This window comes from Thalia democratica, chromosome 3 (assembly GCF_965202585.1).
Source record: "Thalia democratica chromosome 3, ktThaDemo2.hap1.1, whole genome shotgun sequence".
Classification (NCBI taxonomy): domain Eukaryota; kingdom Metazoa; phylum Chordata; class Thaliacea; order Salpida; family Salpidae; genus Thalia; species Thalia democratica.
In genome coordinates, this window is record NC_139167.1 from 26,244,241 (window position 1) to 26,257,680 (window position 13,440).

The 13,440-nt window shown below is 24.0% G+C and overlaps 1 protein-coding gene across 1 annotated transcript; it reads right to left on the minus strand.

Moving 5' to 3' along the window:
* Nucleotides 1-233: 233 nt before the first annotated feature.
* On the minus strand, nt 234-10,887 carry LOC145831709 (prostaglandin E synthase 2-like). Its single transcript, XM_082939024.1, has 7 exons — nt 10,709-10,887; nt 10,101-10,272; nt 7,763-7,897; nt 5,473-5,663; nt 4,467-4,670; nt 2,123-2,240; nt 234-387 (listed from the first exon to the last, which is right to left on the minus strand). Exons 3-7 carry the CDS (start codon nt 7,823-7,825, stop codon nt 247-249), a joined length of 717 nt encoding a protein of 238 aa, XP_082795150.1. The 5' UTR covers nt 7,826-7,897; nt 10,101-10,272; nt 10,709-10,887; the 3' UTR covers nt 234-246.
* Nucleotides 10,888-13,440: the final 2,553 nt, after the last annotated feature.

Below are 13,440 nucleotides of genomic sequence, written 5' to 3' on the forward strand. Positions count from 1 at the left end.
TGCCTTCATTCTAAAAGTGAGTTTTAAATTTAAAAGTGTATAAAACTAGTAAAAAATTCAAGTACTATTAAAAAAACACTTTTTTGAGAAGTTCATTTTAAATGTTCAAAATTATTAAAAAAATTCCAGTGAGTAAAAATTACTTCAAAAGAAGTTATAAAACAGCTTTCGATATCACAAATTCCCTAATATACTCAAATAACCACAATTTCATGTAACAACCGAACAAATTTCCTACAAAAACATTTAGCTATTTGCTGCTTTATTTTCACGACCCTGCTCGACGACATTCTTCATGTTTTTGTACCAGCTTTCAACTCCGGTGTTTTCCCTAATTTCCCGCCAAATTTCTAGTTCTTCCATCACGCTCAATACTCCGTACACTGACTGTGAGTTTTATTAAAAAGTTTTTAGTTCAAAATAAAAAAACATCTGAGAGAAAAAAATTATTTTTCAAAAAACATAATGCTAAAGCTACTGACGTTAAATAACAATATAGAAAACTATTAAATTTAAATTTAGTGGATACTTTCAATCACAAGTTTAACTTCGTAGACCGACCGTGAATATTAGTATTAAACGTGTACTAAGAAACTCAAAGATTTTTAGGTACAATGATGAGTGTTTTGCAAATTAATTAAATGTTATTGGTTATTTTTATTTTATAATAAGTAATTAGTAATTATTTATATGATTGTGAATATTATATCAGTATTAGTGTTAAACAATTTACAATTTAAAAACAAAATCAAATGATTAATCTTTGATAAGAGTTTAACTACTTACAAAGTTAGAGATATAGATAGGGCTACCAAAAGCATTTTAAAAATTATTTCCAGGTTTAAAGTACAAGTCTTTTTGTCTATTTTCTGTACAAATTTAAATTTCATGAAAAAAGTAGTAATGAAAGTATAAAAACATTGAAAAAAAAGCTTTAATGCCATTTTAAATCATTTTTACAAAAAAAATGTTGTATATGATAGATTTTTTATCTAAATCTTTTATTCTTATTAAAAACTTAAAAATTGTTTGAAATTCCAGGTTTTAAATATTTTTTGTTCAAAACTTTAGGTCTTTTTAATTTTCTCAAACTTCAGATTTTCCATAATTCCAGGTTTTTGGCAAACCTGCGTAGATGTTAAACTAAACTACTAAATATAAATCACATGGTTAACTCAGCATATGGACTGTAAGTAAAGGTTTTTTTTTTATTATTTGTCAACTAATAATTCTTGAAAAAGAAAACAAGAGTACAGAAATGTAACTCCCATTTTATCATGTATGCAAACAAAAAAAACTCATTAAAATTCCATTAATTTAAGTTAAATTTAAAATAAAGTATAATCACATGATTTTAAAACGTACAAAACAAAAACATTTGAACTATATATTAAACCAAGTTGTAACTCAATATCTTAAGTTTAAAATTAGCCCTTTGAAGTTTTATTATTGTAATTAAATAACTAAAAGTTTTTTTTATGACAGTAAAAAACGTTTTTAAACCATACAAAAACGTAAAATATCTAACATTGTTTACTAAATTTACACATTTCATATTTTAAGCTAACATTTTTGTTGAATACGTTCAAAACATACACTATACTCTGAATGTTATTTATACACAAATGAAACTTAAAACGGGAGGCTGAGATTTGTAGAAAACTGCTTTAATAAAAAGCAATTAATTAGTTGAAAGAGTTTTTAGATAAATCTGTTAGGGTTTAGGTAAGGATAAGTGTGTTAAAAAAATTAAAAAGTTAAATAAATATTTCATAAAATATTTAATAAAAAGTTAGCATAATTTAAATAAAACTGTTAATATAAATATTTTAAACATATTTTGAAGACTTACAGAACTTTTGGATAAATTTAACTAAACTTTAACATGCATAAAAATTTGTTTTCTATACAAACTGATCTGTGATATTTTTTTGAGTTAACATTAGTTAACAGAAAAAAACTTTAATGTTTAAATTGTAGCTCATTAGTAATATTAATTTTCAACTTAAAAAAACATAAAGTAGACGATTTCTATTATCATTTTATTTACATATATACTTAAAATACAAATATCAAGATTTTCTGAAAATGTTAAATTAATTGTGATTTGACACAAACTAACAACATCTGCCAGGTTAGGTTTATCACCACACAAAAATTTATTATTCTCAGGAATAGCTGCTACCCATTCATCAATGGCATCGTATAAATCGACTCTTACATCAGGATTTTTGCAATATCTGATAAATATAAAATTTATAGATAATCTTCTGGTAATATCCACATTAGGATACAGCTTTTATTGTACTTATGCACTAGGCTGTATAAATTATGTAGTTACATAAGTTTTGTTATTAACATGAACAACTTGGCTGATTAAGCAGTTCAAAAATAAACTCATTTAATTAAATATATTATTATGATATTGTATACACAGTAATTAATATAGATTATTCATAGTGCATTTAAATAAAAATCATTAGTCAGTTTTAGATTTAATTAAACAAAATGCTTAAAAGATGTTATAATTCTGCCAAAAGCAAAAACTGACTTTTTCGAATAAACAAAAAATGTAAAAATATATTGTATCAACGTAAAAGCTTTTATTTCCATTTATTGTTAAATTAAATTTTGCAATTTTGTTTTTGCTGCAATAGCTTTAAGTACAAAAACCATAAATTTTTAAAAGTGGTAAAGAAAATACACAAATATATAAGTATAAGCAATTTTAACAGTATTATTAAAACTTCTTTTTTTGAAATCGCAAAAACAAAAACTAAAAAAAATTATAAGTAGAAAATACCTACAAACAAAGTGATTATTAAAAGTTCAACGTTTGCCTTTTAGAATATAATATTTTTTTTGTTATATGTTTTGGTGTTTAAGAAAACAAATAGAGAGATTTCAACTACTGGAAGAGAAATAATGAATTTATTCTTTCAAAAATTATTTTACAAACTAAGTTTTGGTCTAAGACCTCGTCAGTGCTTAAATAAATATTATTCTATTTGAATAAGGTTTATTTAAGCACTGACGAGGTCTTTGACCGAAACTTAGTTTGTAAAATAAATTCTTTCAAGAATAAATTCTTTTTTTTTTGTGAAAGTTATTGAAGTTATACGTAAGTTTCAAAAACAAATATTAATTTAATGCATAAACAACTTATAAAGATCAATTGTCGCCTTAAGCATAAGTTTGTGTTGTTAATACAAATAAGTATGTAAGTCTAAAGCATGATTTATTTCAAAATATTATAAATAAAATTACACTTTTTTGTTTTGTGAAAAGTTAATCATAATATACCTCTCAAATAAAAAATATTTTTTAACAATCCAATAAACTATGGATAAATTTTGAAATCTAAATTTTGTTTATTATAGCACGATTTTGTTTAAGTTTCAAATAATTTATCGTTTATTAGATTATTAAATTTATCAATTTATAATATCACTGTATGTCAATTTCTAACGAATTAAAAATATTTTAAGGTTAAACTTTTTCAAATTTTTTAATTACTATAGAACTACTTATATGAACTAGTAAAGCAAAACTACTATACTATATACTTTTAATATTGAGCGCTTTTTTTATTGTTATTTAATACTTAATTTTAATTTATCTTTAAATATAAAACTTAATACTAATTTTTAGCTCTTTTTTATCGGTCAAACTAATACACATAATAATAACAACAATTTGCACTAAAATCCTTTTTAGTTAATGCTTATTTATTTTCATTTCATACTGCATAAAAGTCTGGTTGTATAACATATACTGTATATACTACTAAACACTAGTTTATAACATTATATAACTTATTTGATATAACTTAAGTTTTAGAAAATTAAAAGTGATATACTAACTGGTATCTTTTTAATGACAATTGTTTTCATTATCAGCTAAAACAAATAAATCAACCAATATATTTTATTACACTCGCAAAGAAGCTCTTACACTTGTGATACTTAGGAACATTTTAGTCTTGGAAAAATGTACATACATTGACATAAGTCTTTGCATCATAAATACTAAAGTATATATCCAAACATTATATTTAAAATCTATAAAAATTAGCACCCATGCGCACAAACATCTACACAACATTCTTTAAGCTAAAATTAAATTAAAATATTCAAGTGTTTTAAGACCAGGAACATACTAATAACCAACTAAAATTTGTTTAGACCAATAAATAATTCAAAAAAAAAAGTCTGAGTTTTTTACTGGCAAATTTCATTTGTGCAAACAAATAAATCAATTAAGCTTTCGAATAAGTTGTTTTTATACTTTAAATTTAAGCTCCACAAATTAAGTACATCTTTCGGCATGAGAGTATATGTAATGTAATAAAAGTTTTTATAAATATTAATTTAATTTCTTCTTCAGCGTTTTGGCTACATACTGACAGTACCTATATTAAACAACAACTGAAAAATTGTTTACCTACAAATATAAAATCAACTTACTTTTTCTTCAACATCTTGCTAACTAGATACATTGAAACAGTACCACCATACAAGGCCAGCATCCTATCAAACGCTCCATTGTACTTCCCGTATTTAGCGTGGTGTTTGAATGACAAGTACGATTCCTTCATGGTTCTGTACACGTTCGGCGATATCATGTGGACCAAGTGGGCGTCTGCCCATTCTCTCCATTCACTTTCTAATCTGTATAGAAGTTAGTCACATTAAATAAATAAATTTTAAAGAGGCAGTTTTGATTATAAGGAGCGTAATCAGAAATTTAGTGGCGAAAAAGTAAATCAAACTACTTGAATAATTAATTAAATTATTTGTAATTTGGGTGCGTTTATATAATAAGTTTGGTACACTGCTATAGAGGGTAGGAAATTTTCACAAGTTTATTTGATTTAAAACCTTTTACTTAACTAGTAGTTCCTTTCAGCATTTCTTAAAAAAGACTTTTTAAATACAAAACTAAAGAAAATGAGGTCAACGTTATACAACTTTAATATCTTAAATACAAATTAAATGTTTTACACAGCAAAATATCATAAAACTTAAGTTAAAAACAATCATCTTACTCAATTAGAGCTCATTCCTCTAAAAACCAACACTTTAAGCTTTTTTGATAATAACTAAACTTGGGAATACTTAAATTATTGGAAGTCAATATGAAATAAAACTTTCATAAACTATAAACTTAATCAAAAAACCTACTCTACATTAGCTTTATCCTGTTTAGAGAGTTTATTATCATTAATATCAAGGTAGTATTTACTCAATACACAATGTCACAAAATTTAAATTAAGAACCTTAAATTGCTCTAACCAAATTTAAAATAATTATAAAAACTAATATTACCTTACTAAAGTTATTAAAAAAACCGAGAAATTTTAGCCTTGGATATATTTAAAAAACCATTGCTCAGAAATTATGTTTACAGTGTTCACAGAACACAATCCTTTGTAAATTCTTTATAACATTATTTAAATTATAAATACTTACTCAATATTAGCCTTGTCTTCTTCAGAAAGCTCATTGTTATCAATGTCAAGGTAGTATTTGCTCAACGCAACAGTGGTATCATCTACTTGCTTGGGAGTGTACGCATCTATTATTTCACTAAAATTTTTACCACTGTTGTCCAGCAAGTACACTGATAACGCGCTTATTATCATCGATGAATCGTTCAGTTGCTGAAAAGATTAAAAAACAGATAGTAAAATAAACAACTTTTTCAGGTTTTTAAAGTACATTTACTGGTGAAATGTTTAGAACAACAACTTTTACTCAAGGGGTAAAAATCAATAGCTTCAGTGAAACTTAGACTTTTCAACTTGAATCGCACAGGTTATAATGTATAATTTATTTAAAAATTTTCAAACTTCTTTTATTAGTACTGGGTTAAAAACTACAAATAATTAACTTTAATTGCAATTACACCATTTGAATTCAAAAATCAAGTTTAGCAATACGAGCGTGTTAATTTCAAATACAGTTGATATTTAATCATTAAGTTTAAAAAAATATTTATTATAAATTATACTATATTTATTATATGGGTAAATAATATTAACTAGATATGAAACATCTTTTTTTTTTTTTAACTATAAACTAAGTTTCCAAAGGTTAAAAATATGTCCAGGTTTTTAAACTTTATTCCAGGTTTTTGAAAGTACAAGTTTGTTTTTCCATTTTCAATATAAAGCTAAACTTAAGGTAAAAACAGTTTTATCTGGTATTAAAACACTGAAAAGATAATGTGACAGAACTTTAAATGTGTTTCATAATAATCAAATTTTTTAAGGATACCAAAAAAAATTATTTTATATATGGTAGATTATTCGTATCAAATAATAATTACATTACTTTACAAAAAAAATTGTTTAAAATTCCAGGCTTTCTTTAAAATTTTCTCGAATATCCAGATATTTCCAGAACTTTTTAAGTTATTTTTACCTAAACTGTCAAGTACAAGGTTTTTCCGGAATTTCAGATTTTTTAGCAACCCTGTTTTTCTTGTTGCTGTGGGTACTAAAACAAAATTGTTTTTACAATGCAGATTTTATTTTGTGGCTACAGTAAAAATTAAAATCAAAAATTTTTGAAATATGGAATTTCAAGCAAAATAAGGCCACATGTAAAAGTGTCTTGTCATAAAAACAAACACATTTATTTTGATCTGGTATGTAAATAAATTAAAACATGAGAAAAAAAAAGTATTATTTATAAAATAATTAAAAAAATAGTTTCAGAGTTTTGTACAACTTTTAAATTTTTTCTTGATAAGTGGATTATATGTTCTAAAAAATGTAATTAACTTAACAAAAAAAAAACTTATTCAAAAACCACATTATTCTTACATTACGACATTATCAAACACAAAAAAACGTTTTGTTAATAAGACAATAAAATAAAGTATAAAGAAAGTAAAACAAAGGCATATATTATAGAATAAAACCAAGAGAAAATTAAGAATATTTGTTACACACTTACATATAAATTAATATATTACAGACTCAATTGAAAGTAACATAAATCAAAAAGCAAAAAACTTTGTACAAGTCTATTATTAAAACAATATTTCTAAAAAATTTAAAAATATAATAAAAAAGTTGAAAATAGAAGATAAATCAAAAATAAACACCTACTCATTTAGTAGCTTTAAGTATGCACTTAATACCAAAAATAATTAAACAGAAATCATATAAACTAATAAAGTCATAAACATAAGATACAATTTACAACAAATGCTTATTGGATTTAATTAAGTTCAATAGCTGTAAATATTAAAAACAGATACACAATAGATAATTCTCTGCATTTTATATAGCTATCACAAATAAACTAAAAAGGCGAACTATTTATCAGCAGACATTATCAAAGTGTAATAAACAAACATAATTACAATTTGATATTCTGCAACTACAACAGAAACTTTCTCGTTAAAATAAACACTAACAATATATATAATAAAAGAGTAATATAATCATTTTTATTATGTTCAGTCATTACAACTGTCATTTTCAAATAAATAGTATAGGTCATAATTATTTCCACTGTGTTCGGCAATTACAACAGGAACTTTCTCGTAATAATAAATAAAACAATAACAAACAATCTAACATAATTGTGTCCATTATGTTCTAAAACTACGATAGGAATTTTCTTTTGATAACAAAACTAAAACTTAGATAATAAAAAACGAACAAGTATTTAACAATTACCATATCACTTCATATTCAGTAGTTACAATTTTCTTGTTCAATAAACAAATTAAATACAAAAAACTAACATAATTATTTCCCTCATATTCAGCCATCACCACGGGAACTTTCTTGTATTCACTGAATTTCATTTCCTTCTTTGTGATCGGATGAACCTCAACTATTTCGAAGGGAATTTTGTTGGCCTCCAAGAATGAACGCACCTTAAAATAAAATTAAATTGAAAAATCATAAAAACCAATTCTACATTATTTGAAGCATATAATTAGTACAACAGCATATAGCTATCTTATTGTTTATCAAGTTTTTTTTATTTTATTTATTTTCAAAGGATATTTTGTTGCCCTGCATAAATGAATAAAAAAAGCAAAAAAAATATTTTGAATCGAAGAACGCTGATATTGAAAAATCAAGTTCATATCATTTAGAGCAGTGCTTCTAAAATGGGGTTCCGCAACGCCTCTCAGGGATTTCGCGAAGCTTCTTGAAATTTAAAAATAACACTTATTTAATTAAACGTTTTATGTAAAATTAAAATTAGGGGTTCCGCGGAAAAGTTGAACTTTGGTAAAGGGTTCCGCCACTAGAAAAAGGTTCAGAAGCACTGATTTAGAGCATATACTTAGCAAAAAAGCAAAATTATAAAGTTCTTATTTTATTTAGTTTCGAAGGGAGTTTTGTTGGCCTTTAAAAATGAAAGCACCTTTAAATTAAAAAGTAAAAATTAGATTGAAGAACGCTGATATTCAAAATAAAGTTCATATCATTTAGATTTTATATTTAGCAAAAGAGCAAAATTATAAAGTTCTTATTTTATTTAGTTTTGAAGGGATTTTTGTTGGCCTGTAAAAGAAATTAAAAATAATTATTTAACAAGTTTGGTGTTTAAGTAAGATTTGCCAATTTAAAATAACATATCAATATAAAAATAAATTGCAATATTGTTAAGTTTTATACTTATTTTCTAGCCCTTATTTTGATTATTTATAAGAGAATTTTGTTGGCTTGAAAAACGAATGCACCTTAAAATGTCATGACAACTAAATAGATTGAAAAAATTTCATATTTTTAACTAAAATCAGCTATTCAAGCGTAACAAATTATAATTTTATTTTGTTTATAAATATAATAGCTTCATTAACCAAAATAATAATTTGCATTTTAAATTAACTATAATTTTTATATTAATATAAAACAAATATGCAAATAAAAATATACTTATAAATAGTAATAAATACAAAATAAACTGATTGAGAGATTAAAAAATAGTGCATAAATCAATTAAATTCATAAAAAATAAATTTATTTTTACTAAAATACTATTATTATTTATTAAGATTAATAGTAGGTGTTTTAAAGTAAAGAACAAAAGAGTTAAAGCTTAATTAAAACTCTAAGTAATTTAAATATTGATAAAAATTAAAATATTATTATTCTTTCAAATTCATTAAAGCATAAACTATAAATTCTTTTAACTATAAAAGCTCTTGACATTTCAAAAACCCATTAGGCATATTTCAAAATTAACAGTTGTCTAATAAAAATACTTTAATGTCATGAATTTTATCACCATAACATATTAACTTGCATAAATTTACTTCAAAATTTAAATGTTTTAAGTACAGTGCATATAAAATCATTTAAAATTTTATTATTTTGAAAATAAGTAAAACTGTTGTAAGTAAGTCATATCAAAAATTGAAAGCTAAAGATTTTTAAGAAAAACTTATTTAAACAAAAAAAACTATACTGATGATATGCTTAACAAAGTCTGGAACTTTTTGATGAAAATTATTGGGAAAGGTTTTGAAAAATTAGGGTTAAATTAAAAGATAATAATAGTTTTTTAAATTCAAAAAATTACTCAAGCCTATGTATTTCAAAAAGGAACTTGTAGGAAGCAACTCATACTATAAACTTTTTACTATATAAAAATCTGATTTTGGTACAAAAATGACAAATTTGATAAAATTTTGATTAATTTAATGTTGTATATTTGTCTCCTTATTTTCAAATAATTTGAGAACTATTTTTGTTCAATTTAGAACCTCAAGTATAAAAAAATAAAATTTTAATTAAACATAAAAGAAAACAATGGGCAGCAAACAAAGGAAAACAAATATAAAATCACATCTTGCTACAAAATGAACAGCTTAATACTAATCAGCTAATTTTTAATAATCAAGAAAACTTAAAATTAAAGTTATTTAATTAACTCACATTGCTACACAAGGGGTAAGTCGGATACAGTTACAGTTTTAATTAAATACATAAAATAAAATAATTAAATTCTAAACTTTTATTACATATATATACACATATTAGAAAAATAACTTAAACAATTTCACCTTACGAAATAGCAAATATGATACATTCAATTATAAATGAAAAAAAACAAGATCTCACTTTACTACAGAAGGGACAAGTTTGGTACTGATACAACTTCAACTTGAGGTCCTTCAGTTTTTCTTTCACCTTTTCCTCATCAACATCCACAACAAACGTCTGGCATTCTGCTTAATTCAGTTGGCTTTTGACTGCGTACAGGAACAAACTTCCAGCTAAGACTGCTTTCACACTGTGAATAAAACATATATTTGTAAAAATTTTAAAACCTTATATAAAATATCTTATTTCTTCCAGCAAATACTACATTTACACTGTGAAATATTGTTTTGATGTTGTAAAATTTATACAACCTGTTTAAAAAAACTTTAATAATTTTTGAAGCATTTAGAAAACTTGAACTAATAACTTGTTTGCCATGCAAAAAGTAAGATATAATGAAGATAATCTTTAATTGAATAGAATATGAAAGTTAAGAAAAAATGTAATGTTTAAAGAAAAACACTATTATAGTAAATTTTACCCATTGTAATTTTAGTTATTTACATGTTTAAGCTTTCATATTATAACAAACCTAAAATTTTAACTTTCAAATTTTACACCTTACAAATAAAATAGTATTTTAGCGAAGGACATAACTATTCTATGTACTTTTAAACTAGCTTTACCTAAAATAGCCATAAGATTTGCTTTGAAAGCTGAAGTTTTGTGTGAGAGAACCATTGTGGAATGCTTTGGATTGCTGAGTGATTGTATTATACTAGAGGTTTTTCCACTTTGAAACTTCTGTAATTACAGATTTTCTTTGTGGAAGTCTTGATACCAGTGGTCTGACTATATTACTTTACATATTTCTGTGAAAAACAGTTTAAGTCAATTTAAGAATCAAAAGTATATCATTAAAAAAATAAATCAATATTTGTTAAACAAAATATTAAATGCTTGATTTGTTTAAAACAAGTTTAAAATTTTTATTAAATATATTTTTAGTATAAAAACTAACAGATATTTCGAATACTCTACTAATTTTTTTTTGCAACCAAAACTAAAGATTAAAAGGTTTTTATACAATAACAAAATTTTATATTTTTCAAAACAATATTGTTGTTTATAATTGTAAAATCAATTTACTTCATCTGATTCAAATACTCAGAGTAAAGCATATTCAACAATTTCAATCACGTAACAAAATATCAATAACAAATTGGTTGTTACAAACCATGTTTATGTACACAGAAATGATAGATATATATTAAGATAAAAACTAAATTATAAATTCAACAGCTTATAAGCATATAGACTAAAATATATGAAAGTGAAATTATGTACTTATAACTAGTTTACATATTAACTCAGTTATCTATTTAACTTACTTTTGTAAATGCTTGTCATGCTTCTGAATCTGAGGTAAAAATGAAAATATTTAAAAAGTTCAGATAAAGATTACTTTACAGCACATTTTTTCAAAGTCAAGAATGTATTACCAACAGTTTTATTTTTGAACAAAAACTTAAATGTTATTTATGTAATGTAATGACACGTCACCAAAGGGTTTTTTTCAGTTAAGTAGATAGATTTTATCTTTTTACTTTTTTGTTAATTTAGTTTAAAACAAGAGGTAGAACTACAGGTGATGACAAATTACTTGCTTGATCTTCAAAAAATGTTTATCGCTGTAGAGGAAAGAATAAGTCTGATGTTTTTTTACAAAAATTCAAAAAAAATTCTTAAAAATTACTTTTACATTAACATCTACAAAGTATTAAAAATAAAATTATCTTTTAAAAGTTATACAGCTTGGGCTAAAAAGTTTAATCTAAAGTATAAGTTACTAGTTTTGAATTTATAAAAGAATATTAATAAAAAAAAAGTTCTTAAAATAAAATATTTTTTACAAGATTTGGTCAACTAATTTGACAAAAAACAGTAATTTTTTGAAAAGCATTTGTTAGTAATTACATTTGCTATACAAAAAAATTAAATAAAAAATATACTATCAAGTTGTACAGGGTTACCAAATGTTCTTGAAAATTTTCTCCAGGTTGTCAAAATTTCATCCAGGTTTTTAAAAATAGACACTTTAGGGTCTATTTGTAGTTAAAAACTAAATTAAAAGTTCAAAACTGTGTTACATGGTATAGCAACATTAAAAACATATCTTGCAGTTTCTTTAAATGTGTTTTTTAATAAAAAGAATTTTTGATGTTGACAAAAAAAATTATCTATCAAATAGATTTTTTGTCAAATCGAAAGTTTATTACTTAACGTGAACAGTTGCTTAAAATTCCAGGTTTTTTAGTTACTTTCATTTACAATTCCAGGTTTTTTATTGAATTTTTTTCAAAATTCCAGGTTTTTTTTCACAATTTCTCAAATTCCAGGTTTTTTAGCTTAAGTTGTCAAGTTCCAAGTTTTTCCAGGAGTCCAGGTTTTTTGGCAACCCTGGTTGTATAAAAAAAAGACAAAACAAAGCTGTAAAAAAAAGCACTGCACAGGCTTTGAAAATAAAAATATGCATCATTTGTTAGTTTAAATCTACTTTATATCTCAGTGTTTTGGTCACTACACTATGTTATTTGTGATATCAAAAGAGTATATTTCGCAATAACTTTTTCTGAAAAAACAAAATACTAGGAATCAATCATAGTGGTGTCAATAGTGGATAACCCATGGTTTACATGGTCAAATTTGGCAGTACTAGGTTAAAAGTGCTTACCTTTATTTATTTTAAAATAAATAGTTAATTAATGTTAAAGTTATATTTTTATTTTTAAAAAACTTGAACAGCTTAAAATATATTTTACAAAGCAAATGGTGTATAGCTTGATGACCAAAAGGTTTTTCAACAATCCATTAGCAACAGTTGGTAGAATTGTAATTATTTTATATATGTAATTTTACAAATAAAAAAATTGACCTTCTTTATTCTTCTACCTTTATGTTAACTATTTAAAATAAAAAATATTACACAAAATGTAGACTTACGTGAACCTTTGATATTTGACACAATAACAACAAACTAGCTGGTGGATTCATGTTTGGTGGTAGTAATTGCGCAACTGAAATGTTGGTGTGCTTTTTTAGTTGCAGCATTAGTGAATATTAGAGATTCGAGCTTCATGACTTTCCTAAACTTTGTAGTTTTAAATGTTGAGATTCTAACATTGTGAGTTTATTCCTAAGAGAGTGACCAAAGTATTATTATTTTTTTAAATTTATCATTTTCCTTTTTTTTTTGTATAATTAAATTTTAAAAGCTGAATGTGAAATTACATATCACTAAATTTACTTTTTTTCAATTTTTTACAATGTTTATCATTGAAGAAGGATTATGTTATTTTGGAACTTTTCAATTACATTTGTAGTACCCTATAAAAAGGCTCAAAGTTATGTTCAAAAG